At 48.2% G+C, this 16,784-nt stretch overlaps 3 protein-coding genes and 1 pseudogene across 3 annotated transcripts; 2 read left to right on the top strand and 2 right to left on the bottom strand.

The window, feature by feature from the left end:
* Positions 1-3,426: 3,426 nt before the first annotated feature.
* Positions 3,427-4,817, bottom strand: LOC133895860 (uncharacterized). The gene is made up of 2 exons (XM_062336382.1): positions 4,033-4,817; positions 3,427-3,952 (listed from the first exon to the last, which is right to left on the bottom strand). Exons 1-2 carry the CDS (start codon positions 4,594-4,596, stop codon positions 3,878-3,880), a joined length of 639 nt encoding a protein of 212 aa, XP_062192366.1. The 5' UTR covers positions 4,597-4,817; the 3' UTR covers positions 3,427-3,877.
* Positions 4,818-7,255: 2,438 nt separating this feature from the next.
* LOC133910319 (uncharacterized) lies at positions 7,256-9,640 on the top strand. Its single transcript, XM_062352818.1, has 8 exons — positions 7,256-7,444; positions 7,538-7,619; positions 7,703-8,304; positions 8,806-8,925; positions 9,019-9,100; positions 9,180-9,376; positions 9,460-9,543; positions 9,614-9,640. Exons 1-8 carry the CDS (start codon positions 7,256-7,258, stop codon positions 9,638-9,640), a joined length of 1,383 nt encoding a protein of 460 aa, XP_062208802.1.
* Positions 9,641-11,105: 1,465 nt separating this feature from the next.
* On the bottom strand, positions 11,106-14,053 carry LOC133895849 (protein ABCI7, chloroplastic-like). Its single transcript, XM_062336372.1, has 3 exons — positions 12,967-14,053; positions 12,202-12,461; positions 11,106-11,717 (listed from the first exon to the last, which is right to left on the bottom strand). The coding sequence occupies exons 1-3, from the start codon at positions 13,816-13,818 to the stop codon at positions 11,381-11,383; spliced, it is 1,449 nt and encodes a 482-aa protein (XP_062192356.1). The 5' UTR covers positions 13,819-14,053; the 3' UTR covers positions 11,106-11,380.
* Positions 13,817-16,133, top strand: LOC133910318 (uncharacterized; annotated as a pseudogene).
* Positions 16,134-16,784: the final 651 nt, after the last annotated feature.

Genomic DNA, 16,784 nt, shown 5'->3' with positions numbered 1-16,784 from the left:
ATAACAGAACTTTGTAACAAGGCGTTAACCAATTCACAAATCGTTCAGTTGTTTCTCTCGACTACTCCGTTGGCCTATGGTGAGTATGGTGGCGTAAACTCATGGATCTATGGAAATATATTCCCCACCTTTGTCAGACCTCAATCTCTTTGTTGTCATCCCCAACTGGTTTTCCACCTCGGCCTATAAATCTTAAAATATTCTGATGCTTCATCTTTTGTTCTAAGCAAATAGATATAGTAGATCATAATAGCATTATCTATAAGAGTAAAGAAGTATCTTTTGTCACATTTAGTCAATATTCCATTCACCTCACAAAGATCAAAATAGATCAACTCAAGTGGCGTGGTGTTTCTCCCCTCAATCGAGTGAAATAGTTTGCGAGGCTGCTTAGCTTACACACACACCTCACACTTATAGCTCTTGTCATTATTATATGAGGGAATAAGATCCATCTTGCTCAAATACGCAATTACTTCATTATTAACACGACAAAGACAAAAAGGCCTAATATCAATGTTCTTATTAGAATATGAAGAATAGAAAATATTTGTAGAACTATCAAGAATAAAAATGCGAAATATGCCTCCACAATCATAGCTTTTTCCTACAAACGACCCACACCTGTGTTGGTGAATGCCCTAAAGGCGATCACATGTGCAGATTGGACCTGCAAATGAGATTTAATATGATTAAATATCCATTAGCGTTTAGAGTAATGATGAGGTTCAATGTGATTGAAGGCTCATTAGCATAGTCTATATAAGAGGATGCCAGTTTTTCTCTCTATCATCTGTGTGTACAAGCTGCAGCCAAGGTCTTTTCCATGCCCGATCAATCTTCATGGGCAGTGGCAGCAGGAGAAGTGCCGTGGGTAGTAGCCACAACCGTGCTTCTTCTCCTCTCAATCTCTCTTGAACATTGTTTTCCTAATCAAAAGAACAAGCACAACAGCAATCGCCTCCATGGATTCACACCATAGGCACTCATCTTTCATCCCTCATGCAAGAGAAAAGCAGCCATAAGATCACCACTGCCACTAGATTTCTAAGCCTAATCCATGAGCAAATCAACCACCCTTTTTCTCTTCTTTGCCTCCCTTTCTCCATGGTGCAACACCAGAACAGGAGCAGCTCCCTGCCGCCACCCCACGGAGAGGGATGGCGATTAGGAATGAGACAGGAGGGGGCGCTCTCGTGATGAGGATCGAGACAGAATAGGCGGAGGCCATTATGCCGCCCGCGTCATCCACCATGCGAACATAGTGCACGCCGCCACTCGGCCGCACATCGCACCTCGTTGTCGCACCATCACCACACGCACGGCCAAGAGTGCACGCAGCCGCACCGCGTCATCGATCTGCGCCACTGCTCGCCCCCCGTTGTGCGCATATCCGCACCACCGCGTCGTCCCCTTGCGTCGCTCGACCCGCTCTCCGGCCATCTCCTCTCTGTCATCGCTCTCATGCCGCCGCGCTCAGCCAAGGCCACCCCCGCCACTGAGCTTATCGCACCGGTCGACTCCTCCCCTCTCCAGTCTCCTTCTCTCTTCCCACCGGTGCCACCTCTAACCGACCTTCCTCACCCCTACCCGATCTTCTCTCTCTCTCTCTCTCTCTCTCTCTCTCTCTCTCTCTCTCTCTCTCTCTCTCTCTCTCTCTCTCTCTCTCTCTCTCTAAGCCGCCCGCACACATCTAGGAAAAATCAAGCTAGCCTTATCTTCTCTGCGTCTCACCGATAGTGGGTTCCACTGGGTCAGAAGGGCATTGAGGTCATTTCAGATTGTTTCTCCCTCATAATTAACAAAATATTATATTTTGATAACTAAAGTGTGTTTTGATAAATAATCACATTTTAATAGTATCCGATAGCATATATTAAAAAAATTGTGTCCTACAGCAAGGACCGCACTTCAAGCATATCCGTTAGCAAAATTTCCCCCAAGCCAATGGAACCGAACAATTTGGGTTATAAATTTATCAACTTTCTCGTGCACACTCAGCCTTGACCTTCCTACATATTAAGGTTATTTTAACCCCATTCTTTGCGTGATAACAGAGTTTTTTTATAGACCCATAACAATAGAGTTTTGGAATCAGGTGTCAAGTTAATTGGCGTACTACTTTTTACAGCGGCGACCAGGCACTATTCGCTGCTGTAATTGCCGTCGCCTTTGCAGCAACCTGACTGCAGGCTACTACTCGGTAGAGTTGTGCTTGTACTTTGGGTGACTGGGTGAGGACAGTAAGGCTCGTGAAGCACAATCACTCACAAAGCATAACATGGATCGTCCACCATGCGCCCAGGCATGTTGCAACAACATTTGCAAGCAAGTTGTTCAGGTAGGCAGAACCGTGGGCTACCAATCATACGGCAGTAAAGGACCAAGGTCATTTTTTTTACGGGATTAATCCACCCATCTACGGCTCGCTATAATGATCAGTTTCTGAACAGTTTGCTTTTGGTGGAATTTTCCACCGTTGCGGCATAAACAATGCTAGTGCTTATAACCATGTGTTTAATAGGAGTGTTAAATATTTACATAAAAATTGTAATTTGTAATACAAACAAAGACTATTTATATTTAAATATAATTAAATATCTTGTTAACACTAATATAAATAGCGATGCCTAAATAAGTATATTATTCTCTGTTTAAGCACCTGTATGGTTAAAAAATCTAATTTTTTCTAGTTTACCTCTAAAATCTTATTGGACACAGCTACTCCCAAGATTAAAACCGTGGTCACGGAGCCTAACTAACCCATAGAGTTCGTTGGACACATGAAAGCCAGCACGTAACCGCCACCGCACGGGGCGTGCGTGGACCGGGCCCATGGACCAGCGAGCGAGCGAGCAAGCAAGCCGCGCGAGCAAGCCGCGCGGAATCACCAGACTGGACGGTCCACGACCGTGATTACCTAGTATGTGTCAAACTAACCCAGGCTCCTGACGGGTGGGCCCTATCGGGCGCTAAAAACAGGCAACGGAAAGGCCCTGCCCACCGGCGAGCGGTGCCAGGGTTTCCACAAACTGTTCGGTTCCGGCGCTGGTCGGTCCCACACGTCAGCCGAACAGCTGTAAAGTCTCCTCCATGAGGCTCGTCAGCAAACTACACCGTTGCCGATAAAAGCTCACCCGGTATGCGACCAAAAATAACCATATGGACTAATCATCGCTTCCAAAAATGTCAAGACCATATTTTTTGCCTGAATAACTGTCTACTATATCGATCGCAGAATTCACGATGTGCTCCAAGTATAGAACGAATCCACTAGTTCTTCCAGGTTTGAGCAGGAACAGTGCAATTCATGGAGAACAGGAGAAGGAACCGACGATTGCAGGCAGGCAGGTAGCATTAACATTGGAACTCAGGTGCTAAGGCCATATTTGTTTTTATTTTAATGATAGATTCTAGCTCTAAATGTAAGAAAAACAAACAATCTCAATATAAAAATTGATTCTTACAATCTATCAGTCAAATTATACTACAAAATTAAATAGTTCATAATCTAATGAGAAGAAGTATTTACATAATCTATTAGACTATTCTCACAATCTTAAACTAAAATAAATCAGCCGTAAGAAATGTACCATCACGCACCAAAGTGACCAAGCTATCCCTTACGTCCTTCTGATGCTAATGCGAACTTACTACATGTCACCAGCGGCTTACTACTACTAGCACTCTATTCAATCAATTGATAATTAAAAGGTGGCCCAAGATGTCATCAACAGGCACCAGCACAAGGGAGAAGAAACCAGTCGAGAGAATTAACAGCACCAGCTCGTGATTGGTTGGTTTGCCTTTGGGATTCTTGCTTCCTCGTCGACGGCTCGACGATGATTGGTGGAGCGGCGGCCGGAGCCCCGTTGGTTTAGCCTCGCCGATCGTCCGGCACCCGGTAGGACTCGACGGTGATCTCCGACAGCCACGAACCGGGGAATAGAATCTGGCGGCGCGAGGTTTCACGAAATTACAAACAGGTCCCTGGAGGTGGAAAGTGAGGAAGGAAACGGGCCACGGACTCACATCGAGCTGCTTCTGCACGGGGCGGGGTCGCCGCCGCGGGCGGCGGCGCGCGCGTACGCCGGTGAAGGCGTAGATGTCCTCCTCGATCTCCTCGGTGGTGAGCGTCACCGAGAACCGCGGCCGGTCGAGGGCCTCCGCGCGGGCCCTCGATGCCCTCCGCTCGGGCGGCGGTGAGGCGCTCGGAGAAGGCGCCACCGCTGGGCGGCGCCGCCGAGTGCGCAGCTTCCACGGTCGCGAGGCGGCAGGCTCCGCGACCGCCGTCTCCGCCACAGCCGCGTCAGCGTCGGCGGCATCGCTTCCTGCCGCCACCCCGCGGAGATGGCAGAGGAGATTCTCCTTGACCTCGTCGAGCTTCTCAGGGGAGCGCCTAGCGGAGGCGCGGTTGACGTGGGCGCAGCGCAGGACGCGGTGGCTCCCCCACGTCTTGAGCGACGGGAACGAGGAGAACACAGCCTGGCGAGCGTTCGACGTGGCCGCCGCCGCCGCCTCCACAGCAGCCGTCACGGCGGCGTCGGCGATGGGATCCGGGGGAGGCGGCGGGGGCGGCTCGGCCGAGATCACCATGGCCACGGGCGACGTGGCGGCGACGCGCTCGGAGACGGAAGTAATCCTAGGCGACTCCAAGGGCTGCGGCGAGAGGAGAGGTGGGGGAAGGGGAGCGCTTGGGACGTGGTGAGAAGGAAGACGAGAGGAGAGGAGAGGAGAGGAGAGGAGAAGAGAAGAGACCGAGCTGGGCTTCGGCGATGGAAGTGTGGGGGCAAAGGAAAAATAGATGGAATAGTGGGTGCTGGTGACGATTAAATATTGGGGGCGTGTGCGTTGAGTCGAGGGCTTAACGGGAATTTTAGTGTTTTTCTTTATTTTATTTTTTTTCTGGAATTGCATCTGCATGGATGGTGTGATGTGTTATATTTGCATGCAACACCTTTGTGGTACTATGGTGTTCATTTTTAGAGAGGCTTTGCATAGATTTTTTATTGCTTTATGATATGCTCTACATTTTACTTGTTTTGGAAACTGTATGTGCACTGATGCCGTTCATAAAAATATATATCATCTCAATATATAAAGTACTTCCTCCATTTAAAAAAATATAAGATATACTTTCAGTTGAAACAAGGACCAGGAGTTTATAACCATGAGCAAGAAAATAAAGACATTGCTATCATACTTGAAAAGTTTGGAATTATGAGAGAATATGGTTGCTAAAAGAATTATTTATGAATGCAGGTGCGAAAATATGTGATAATAGAGGCAAAGAAGGCAAGTCTTAAATTGCGTGTCCTATATTTTTATAAAAAAGTTGGAAAAAATGTGACTTCCAAAAATATTATTTTCTTGTAACAACAGAATTATGAATGCATGTTTCACAAATTTACGCAATATTAAGTGCAGCATAGGTAAAGGGCCAAATAGGCTACAATTTCAAAGAAGCTCCAAATTATTTGTAGTGCTTCTATTGAATTCCTACGTAGAAAAGCTAAGCCTTGACAAAATATAAAAAAGGAATCAGTAAGATAGACTTACCTGCAAAATAAGTAACAGTATATATTATTTGGAGCCTAAATAGCCAAATTTTGGTTGCATTTGTTGGTATCAAAACGGTAGTTCTGTGAGCTCAGACCATTAACTATAGTCGTTCGTGTATCTATTTTCTCTTGGAAGCTGCAACATTTGAGCAACAACACGTAGTGTTTAACAATGCTGGACGATAAAAAAAAAAGTGTGATATCATTATGAAAAGTGATATGTCTCAAAATGATCCCTCCAGAAAAAATTAGATTTATGACACTGGTTTAATTGGTATAAGCCTAATAATTTTTAAAACTCGTGATATAAATCGAATAATTATAAAAGTGATGGAAAAAAATCGAAACTGCAATTGACAATTTCTCCATCCTCGATGATTGCTGCAAAGTACAGCGTGTTCTTGAACTCAAAGAAGCCGATATCACAAGGGCAAAAGCGGGAAAAAGGATTTTGCCCTGTCTGGTTGCCACACGCGATCCATTTGCGAGCGAGCGCGCGCGCAACCACCTACACGGTATTAAATAATAACGCCGTCACGTCCAGACCAGATGTTGAACTAGCCAGCTGACATGTGGCCCAGGAAAACCACCAGAGCCATATGACCCCACATGGCAATGAACCTTTTGCGCAGCATCCGTTCCGTTTCTGTCGCTGTAGTGCTCGCAAGAGAGGCCAAGGATTTGGTGCGCGGAAACGGAACGACACGGCATGCAGATAAAAGTAACTGACGCCTGGGACACGGAGGTGTGACCCGCATGTCAGTCTGTTGCACGCTCGGTTGGGCGTCTCTCTCAGATTTTTTTTTGAGGTCGCGTGTCAGGTTGAGGGCAGCTGGTTTGAATGTTCTTGGGGGTACGGCGGTCACGTGAGCGCTCGCCGCCGGACGAGTTGTCGTGGCTGCAGTCGTGACTGGCATGTGGGGCCGAAACCTAGCCCCCGCATGCAGGGCAGCGCAGGTCGCCAGAGAAGCTTTCGTGATGTTACTCCAAAATTACTTTGCACATCTTAGGTAACGAACAATGCTATTTACTTATGGTTAAGTGTTTAAAAAATATTAAGGACTTATATAAAATTATAAATTTAATATAAATAAAGACTATATAACTACGATTATCTATCTTATTAGTGCTAATATGTTTAAGTCTTTACCGAAGCGTCTGCGCTAGTATAGTTCAGAAAAAAAAAACCCTAATTCTTTTCCTAAGCACATACTTTTAAGCATCTCAATTTATATTTCGCACCATGAGCTATGCCTGATGATACTCCAAAATTACTGTGCACGTGAACCGGTACGAGCAGGACCAGGGCCCACTTGGCTACGTTCGCGTCGCTTCACAGGTGCGACGTGGAGCACTCCTAACTGGCGCAGCCAAACGCCGCGTGCGGTTAACGAATTTCCGCACCGCGACCGCGGACCGCGGTCCCCGTCCCGCATGCAGTTCCGAATCTCAAAGCAGAGTGTCCGATCCTGCGGACTGGATTCGCCCGATCTTCGTTCGCCGCGGCGGCAACCGCCTAACCAACTGCTCCGCGCTCCCCACCGCTTCAGAATTCGTAACCGCTCGCGTCGCGCCCTTTCCCCTCCGTTATCACCACCACCGCTTCCTCCTCTGCCACTGCCCCGCTTCTTTCGAACTCCTCTCTTCCCTCCCTCTTCCTCCTCCCCTCGATCAACCCTACCAAGGACGCCACCATGGAGCAAGACAAGCGCGCGGCCCTTGACCTATCCAAGGGGGAGGAGCAGGAGCAGGGGGGCGAGGTGGTCGGTGCCCAGGGCCTGGTGCGCGGAGCCGCTTCGCCGGAGCAAGATGACGTCCTGCCCGCGGACAATGCCAGCCATGTCGATGCGGGATCGGAGAGCGACAAAAAGGAGGATCCTGAGGTGATGTTTGTTTGAATCGGGGAGGCGAGCGAGCGACTTTTCCTAATTCCAAAAGGCACCGTTCTTGATTTCGTTCCTGGTTCGCTGGAGCAGGAACCCTTGCCGGAGGAGTCGGAGGGAAGCACCAAGAATGAAGACCATGTGATGCCCCAGAAACCATCGGCGACTCGCGTCGGTAAGGTTTCCATCCTAACCCCATCGAAGAGCTCCTTTTGTTCATGGTTGTCTTCTTGATTCTGACCATCGATGATTTGTCAGGATATCGATCCTTGCGCGCGCGCCCGACGCCCCCATCCCCCATTCGCCGCCTGCCAATGCGAAGAAGGAAGCAGTATGGCCCGACTCAATCGATCGCCGTGGGAGACGAAGCATCGGAGCAGAAGGAGGACGACACGGTTGACAAGTCGAAATCTGACGATGGCAAGAAAGGCACTGACGAGAAGGATGCGGCGGCGCCAGCGCCCTCATCATGCCAGCTACCTTCTCGCAGACGCAGCAGGAAGCAGCGCCGCCCTCTTCACTTCATCCCAGAGGAAGCCGAGGCCATAGCCCGCTCCGAGGATAGTCGGAGTAACATTGTTTTTTGGAACAGGTTCCTCACTTACCTAACCCGCGTCCCGCCGGAACAGAGGCCGGAGTGGGTGAGGAGCATCACGGGAGACGGTGTCCGTGGCCAAGGGCCGCGTGGCGTTGATAGCACCAGGACGGCGTCTGGGAGCGGTCCAGAAGAGCTTGAAGAGACCGCAAGAATTCTCGCCGTCCTCGGCGCTTCTCTGGTGCTCAGCGTGCTCTCGCTCGTGCTCTTCTACATCGCCAACCAGAGAACAGAGCATGGTCCGTCTGACGAGCATCAGAAGAAGGTAAGCGTCTCACTTCTGATCATGCATTGCTATATTGTTGCCGATTCTGGGTAATGACGTGAATTTGTTACCTGTTCCTCAGTGAGGAATCCGAGCGGTTCAACTTCAGAGTTCGGCAAAGCATACCTAAGTACTGGTGTGGTGTGCAATTCATGCGGGTGCCATTCTGAACCAGTGAAATCCTTGGACTTCGTTATCTGTAATAATAAGCAATGTTGGACACAAAAGTTGCTGTTGTGCGCAATGCAACAGAATGTCACTGTTGTCTGCAGTGGAGCAGAATATTTGTTTGTAATTTCGAACCATCGTAATTGTATGGTTCTCGGTACCTTTGTTATGCCGTAATAATAAGTGATTGTTGGACACAGAGGTAGCTGTTGTGTGCAATGCAACAGAATATTACTATTATCTGCAGGGGATCAGAATATTTGTTTGTAATTTTGAGCCATCTCTGCAATGGAACAGAATCTTTCGATGTGTCTGCAATGCTAATTACCCCAGTTTGCAGTTTCTAAATTTGCAGTTCGCATTGCTTCACCGGAGCAGGAGGACGTCCTGCCCACGGACAATGCCGGCCATGGCGATGCGGGGTCGGAGAGCGACGAAGAGGAGGATCTTGAGGTGATGTTTGTTTAAATCCGGGTGGCTAGCGAGCGACGTTTCCTAATTCCAAAAGGCTTCGTTCTTGATTTCGTTCCTGGTTCGCTGAAGCAGGAACCCTTGCCGGAGGAGTCGGAGGGAAGCGCCAAGAACGAAGACCATGTGGTGCCTAAGAACCCATCGGCAACTCGCGTCGGTAAGGTTTCCATTCCAACCCGATCGAAGGGCTGCTCTATTCTTGGTTGTCTTGTTGTTTCTGACCATGCATTTGTCAGCATATCGATCCTTGCGCGCGCGCGCGTCCGACGCCGCCATCCTCCAATCGCTGCCTGCCAATCCGAAGCAGGGAGGAGTATGGCACGACTCGCTCGTTTTCCATGGGAGCCGCATCGTCGGAGCAGGAGGACGCCTCGGAGATGGACAATGCCGGTGCCATGACTCTGCAGGGTCGGAGAGCGACGAGGATCTTGAGGTGATCTTTGATTCGGTGAGGGAGCGACGATTCTAAATCCCGAATGCTCCGTTATTGATTACGTTCTTGGTTCATTAGGGCAGGAACCGCTGCAGGAGGAGTCCGGGGAGGTCGCTGCGTTGGGCAATGAAGTGCCCAATAACCCATCGGCGACTCGTGTCGGTAAGGTTTCCATTCCAACTCGAAGGGCTCCTCTGTTCTTGGTTGTCTTTTTTATTCTGACCATGAATTTGTCAGCATATCGATCCTTGCGCGCGCGCCTGACGCTGCCATCCTTCAATCGCCGCCTGCTGCTCCGAAGCAAGAAGCACTACGACCGGACTCGCTCGATCGCTGTGGGAGCCGCAGCGTCGGACGGCGCCAATGTTTATGTTTCTGGCGCACCACTAGCCTCAGGGAGTCCACCTCCCTCTGCCAGCTTCAGCTCAACGGCGGTGACTGGGCTATGCGGCAGTGTCTCTGCAATGGCCAACGCCGGCGAAGAAGCCAAGATGAAGCCCGGCTCGCCGGAGAAATGCCGAAATCCGACGATGGCAAGAGCGGCGCTGTCGAGAAGGATGCGGCGGCGCCGGCGCCCTCATCATGCCAGCTACCTTCTCGCAGTTGCAGCAGGAAGCAGCGCCGCCCTTATCACTTCATCCCAGAGGAAGCCGAGGCCACAGCCCCCGAGGATAGTCGGAGTGCCATTGTTTTTTGGAACAGGTTCCTCATTTACCTAACCCGCGTCCCGCCGGAACAGAGGTCGGAGTGGGTGAGAAGGAGATGGTGTCCGCGGCCAAGGGCAGCATGGCGTCGATAGTACCAGGACAGCGTCAGGGAGCGGTCCAGAAGAGCTTGAAGAGAGCGCAAGAATTCTCGCCGTCCTCGCCCTCATCGGCGCTTCTCTGGCACTCAGCGTGATCTCGCTCGTGCTCTTCTACATCGTCAACCAGAGAACCGAGCATGGTCCGTCTGACGGGCACCAGAAGAAGGTAAGCGTTTCACTTCTGATCATGCATTGTTGTACTGTTGCTGATAGTGGGTACTGACGTGAATTTGTTGCCTGTTATTCAGTGAGGAATCGAGTTCGGCAAAGCATACCTTGTGTGCAATGCAACGGAATGTTACTGTTATCAGCAGTGCGGCAGAATATTTGTTTGTAATTTTGAATTGAACCATCATAATTGTATGGTTCTTAGTACTTTTGTTATGCTGTAATAATAAGTTATTGTTGGGCACAAAAGTAACTGTTGTGTGCAATGCAAAAGGATGTAACTGTTATCTGCAGTGGAACCAGAATATTTGGATGTAACTTTGAAAGTGACAAGTTTTTTAGTCCCCTACCTTCGATGTGTCTGCAATGCAAATTGCCCCCAGTTTGCAGTTTCTGAATTTGCACTGTCCAGTGTGTCAATAATTGATGCAACCAACATTTTGACGACAAACCTCATAGCACAGCTTGGGATGGACAACGTTTTGTTATAACAATATGCTATTATCTTGTTGAGAGTTTATTCTTATTTAAAGAGACATGATGCTCGATAACGTCCATCTAATCGCTTGAAGTTACGAGCGCAAGTGCATTCTCGTAAGTAACATCTGTGCTTGCTAATGCTACTCGGTAGTCGGTACGCACAGAAACACAGAAGCATCAAAACATCATGTTCCATCGAACTGGAGATTACAAAATTGACTCGCAGGAACAATTCGAACTAACGCTGAAATATAGAACCGTACGTACGCATGGAAATTACAAAATGTGGGCTTTATCTGTGGAGTTATCTGTTCCACAGAGATGTTGCATATCTTTACAAAACCTTTTTAAAGTACAGAGTCAACTCTAATTATAATGTAACATTTGCAAAAAATAATAATATGAGTACAGAGTCGACTCTAATTATAATGTAACATTTGCAAAAAATAATAATATGCTTTTGGAGCTCATAGCACCTTCTCACCGATATGTTTCTAACGTTCTCGAATCTTCTCATCCGACCAATATGTGTTGAGCTAACCGAAACAATATCATGAAAGAAGAGCTCCATCCGTTGTTTGTCTACAGGAAGTAAGCAAATCTTTGAACTGTGCTAATATCTTCTCATTTATAGGCTTAAAAGGTATGCGCTTTATCACATGGCCTCCAAAGAAGAAAAGTAGGGCATCCGTTGCAGTTTGCTTATTAATGCCTCTCGCTTGGAAGTAGAAGAGCTCATTGGGATCAAGCTCACCACTGATGGCAGCACCATGAGTACATTTCACATCATCAGCAATAATCTGAAGGTTGGGCTTAACATTAACAAGAGCCTTTGGTGATAGGATAAGACACTTGGTTTCTTGCCCAGCATCAGTTTGTTGTGCATACCTGTGAATAAATAGCATCAGAATATTAGGACAATAATATAGGATTGTAGCTGCAGACAAAATTGTGTCATGATTAAGTATTGACATTGCTTATCTTGGCACATCCAAAAATGACATAGTACATATTTCCTAAATACAGAAGAATGCTACTAACAGCTTTGCACTGCTGCATCTATCTACAACTAAAAAAGTTTCAGGCTTTCTGCTTTTAACTTTCTCATTTCATGAACACACCACAACATCTTACAACCACTATGTTCTATTCGAGTTTAACATAAAACCATCCTAGACAGATTTATAATCTTAGGATGTCCTATATTCAGCTAGTTTGAAATATTGAACAACTAGAAAAGTCCGTATTACATAGGACACCAAACTCAAAAATCTACAATTCTGCAATGCTGGTTAGAAAGATGACTGGAATAGATGAAATTTCTCCCAGAAGAACAAAAGAAAACACTTCATGAAGTAGCCTGATGGAATACCTGTTGACTTTAATATTGCCATCAAATATGCTATTCCCTGCACCACAAGCGATGCATTTGTGGAGCTGTCGTGAAAAACCTCTGGGATGATCAAGTATCAGTCTGCTATGGAGATCATGTATCTGTTTGTTCTGAGATGTTAAGTGAAGCGTCGACAATTCCGTTTCAGTCTCAGGGCCTAATTGCTGGATATGGAGATTGTGCCTGTTCAATCTTGCTCCAGTGCTGACCTCAACAAACTCATATTTACTAGATGTATCCTGAAAGAAAAAAGGTTTCAGAATTAACGAGACTGATTCTCCCCTCTCATATAAGCTGGATTAATCTATCACAGTCCAAACTCGCTACAGCAAGCATAACTCCCCTGATTCCATAATTACTATTTACAATAGCAGTCATATAGGCTGGATTAATCTATTGCAGTCCAAACCTGCTAGAACAAGCATCACTCCCCTTATACCCATAATTACTACTCTCCCAGTAGCAATATGAAGGCGACTATCTCGAGTTATGGTGTAGCTAAAACAAAAAGACTGGCATGACCAATGCCCCCAGCCCAGAACTGATTCAGTGATTCAGACGATGACCCTCTACTGGCATGACCAATGCCCACAGTTCAGAATTGATTCGATAATTGTAACAATGTCCCTCTACAATTTAATCATAATTGGCTTCTCTTATCATCACATATCACATTCAAACTTCACATCCATAATTACAATTTTTACAAGTATCATACGACATTTATGTAAAATACAGACTCACCTGCTGGACAACGGTCCATTTCGTATGCGCTGCTGCAAACGATTGCCGCTGCACATATGAATGAACCACCCTTGCGCCCTCGTCAATGACAATCTCCACCACCGGGTTGGCCCAATAGAAACCACCTTCTTCTCCAACCCCGAAGTGCTCCTCCACTATGGCCACCTCCGCCTCCTTCTCGGCGACCACCAGAACCCTGGGATTGGACATCAGCATACTCCCACCACTGCTAGTGGTATACGTAAACATGATGTGGACTGGATCGTTGGCCATCTTGACCCCCTCGGGCACGTGCACGACCGCGATGTCCCTCGCCCCAACAGCGTTGAAGTCAAAGAAGAGGTCCTTGTGGGCAAATTCCGCGGAGGCGGCGAGAGCGGCGGCGGTGCGGTCGCGTGCGCGTCCGTGGGGAAGATCGGCGAGGGCGCTGACATGGGCGCCAGAAGCGGAGACGAGGATTCCGTCGCAAAAGAGAACGTAGGAGGGGAAAGGGGAGGAGGGCGGCGCGAGTTCAGGAGCCCGGGAGGGGAGGGAGATAGGGAGGGAACGGAGGTACGAGATGTCGGTGAAGCGGAAGGCCTCGCTGGAGCGGCGGGTGGGCCAGGGCGTGGAGAGGAGGGAGAGCGCTGAGGCGGAGCGGAGCGGGTCGAGGAGCGGGGAGGAGGAGGAGGTTACCGAGTCCTCGAGCTGCTCGGCGATGCGGAGGACGAGGTCGTCGGACACGGCCGGCGCCGCGCGCGTCGCGGAGGCGGAGACCGAGATGGCCGGGCGGCGGAAGCGCAGGAGAGCCGGTGGCGCGTGGAGCGGGATGGAGCAACAGGAGGCGGCGCACAGCGGCGACGGCGACGACATGGCGTCCACGAAGCTTCCCCTCGTCTGTCCAGTGGCTGCGGTGAAGAGGCATTCGTGCTCGTGCCCGTGGGAATCGGGAAATCCGAGAGCCTGACAGGTGGGCCTGGAAGAAAAAATTGGATATCCGGCCCACTCCAGGCTGGCTTACGGGTCTAACTGGGCCGATACGCATGGGCCAAGCCCAGTACAGTTACGCGTATGCGTAGCCTTAGCCCCTTTCTTTCCCTGCTGTAGCTCGCTTCGCCCCGACAAGCAAGAAATGTCGCTCCATCTCTCTCCTCCAGTCCTCGCCAACCCGCCTCGTCGTCGAGGGCGTCGCCGCGCCGGCGCACCCAGGCCCATCTCTTCTCCCCGTCCGCAGACGCACGGGCCCCATGCTCCAGGAGGCCCTACACGTCCGTCCTAATCGTCCCCACGGCCGTCGGCACGGCCGTCGGGGGCTTCGCCGGTGACACCCTCCCTGTGCCGCGGGCCCTCGCTGCCGTTGCCGACTGCGTCATATCCCACACCAACGTAATACCATGGTGCCCGTCCCGAACCTTACGTTGCTATACTTTACCTGCTATTTCTCCATTAGAATTTTGTTGCTCAGAGATGGAAGGAAGCTTCCACATCGCAGGTGCTGAACGCTGCAATGCTGTACTGGCCAATGCCCAATACGCTTTACGTGGAGGGATACGCCCTTGACAGGTTCGCGGAAGGTTCTTGGGCTCTCCAACCCGTACACCAGAACAAGGTAAGTGGTGCATTGGCTGTCGGGAGTGATACAACTGAACTGAGACGCGATTTTCTTGGTACTATGTTAACACATTGTGACTGATTCGCCTAGGTAGGCTTGGTGTTGGATTCTGAAATCGAGGAGGACCTCCGGCTCCGCCACTTGCAGGTTTCAGATGCCGCGAGGGCGTCGCTGGCCTGCCTGTAGTCGAGTACGTTGTCGCAGATGCTCCTCTAGAGGTGCACGTTCTTTTCTGATGCTAGCACTAGTAGTTGTAATTTGTAAACACAATTCAGTGCCTGGTTAATGTTGATACTTTCTTATGATATGCACATGTATTGTGTAGATCAAGACATGGTTTGATCCAAAATGTGGGAAGTCGACGGGGAGTGTTGGGAACTCTGATTCTCTGTTAGGAGCGGTTGACGCACTAGTGAACCATTCAGATGTGAATGCAGTGGCAGTAGTGGCACGCTTTCCAGATGATGCTCCTGAAGATTCAGAATGTTATGGGGAAGGGAAGGTATTTTTTTAGTTTATTTGATATTGAACTTGTACCATCTGATATTTGCATGTTACATCTAAAGGCGGGTTTGAACCATAATGTCCCTTGCATTTGCAATACCATGCGCTCTAAGAAGCCTAATACCTACATGGAGTTTGGGATAGATGTTAGCGACTTAGTGCCTTCCTTCCCAAGAACTTGAAAGTCGTTGCCTGTTGGCCCTTATTGCATTGGATGTGTGTACTGGTGGATCTTAGTTCTCATGGATTGCTGACAATTAAGGGAAACATGCTTTTAATCTGTGGGGAGGCATATCTTCGTTGTCTCATTGTAGTCTATGCATACTTCCTAACTTTATTGTCCTTGACTGCTTTATCATTGCAGGGAGTCGATCTTTTAGCAGGAGTTGAAGCAATTATCAGTCATCTTATTGTGAAAGAATTCAAAATCCATGCTGCACATGCTCCTGCAGTGTTACCCCGACCACTCAGCCCATCAGTATGTCCAAGTCTGCTGCTGAAGAGGTATCTATGTCCTTATGCATTCGTGCATAACCGAGTTAAATAATTACTAGTGATACGCTTAATAATCACACAGCATTGACAATAGAACATGCCTGTCTCAGATTACAGCCATGGGTTCAATTTCTGCTATTTTTTTTTAAAAGCCGGCAAAAAGGCTTGCTAGAATATATTAATAAAGGAGGCATAGAAAACACTAAGGAGTTCACAGAGACCAAAACAAGACACCAGCGCAAACCAAAACGGAAACCAACGGAACTGAGCAACAACCCCGACCAACAGGTCACAGTTAAGGAACCTCTAAATTTTGAAGCCATAGGTTACAGTTAAATATTCCACAAAGACCGTGCTGCAATGGAATCCACAAAAAAAAAGTTGTGCTGTCACCCAGTCAGCAGTTAAGTTGGTGGCAATGCGGAATGCATGAATCTTTCTCCATTGGCTTACATGTATCCAGTCTCCAATCAATTTGCCAATCATTTACATCATTATGTGTTCAAGGAAAACCCAGTGCTTGTAATCATTTCTTTTACAGCAATTGTTTTGGCTAGTGAGATAGAACTAGAAGCAATGGTGCTGTGTAATTCTTCCTCTTTGTAATCTTTGTTTTCTTCTTCCTGCTTGTATTTATGTTTTGAATGCTTGCCAAAAGCAATAATATTTGTTCGGGCAGGCCTACCGTAGATCCTGTTAAAAAAAAAACCTAGTAGCAGAGGTACTCTTTTGCTTCCAATCCACTGAACCTGAAGGTTAAAAAAAAAACTTTTTTATGGCTTGATTTATCACATGAATGGTCCTCAGGTCATAGGCTACCATGTTGTCCGACTGACATATGCATCTGCTTTAGCACATTGATTGATCAAAATTTCGCAAAGGTCCGACCTGTTGGCGCATGACATGCGCGCAACCCTAATCATTAGTACTTTCTGTTTGCTATGGCCAGATGATTTGCAAAAGTATCTCTTGAATCCTTTGGCATTCAACTACTCAAGCCCCGACCCCTTCCTTGTTCTTTACTTCACGAGTTCGACAGTGAGAGACGGGGTACAAAGTGCCAAGACGAACCATAGATTCAGGAACTGGACCCCTAACCACAGAGCAACTGAGCAAGCAAACACAAACAGAACACACACTGATGAGATGAGATACGCCAGCCAAGTAGAACAGTGAACACTGTAGAGGAACAGTTTGGCTAAGAGCCTAACGATTATACCACTTATAC

This window comes from Phragmites australis, chromosome 2 (genome assembly GCF_958298935.1).
Source record: "Phragmites australis chromosome 2, lpPhrAust1.1, whole genome shotgun sequence".
NCBI classification, from domain to species: Eukaryota; Viridiplantae; Streptophyta; class Magnoliopsida; order Poales; family Poaceae; genus Phragmites; species Phragmites australis.
The sequence above is the reverse complement of the archived record's forward strand: the minus strand, read 5'-3'. Positions and strand labels throughout refer to the sequence as shown.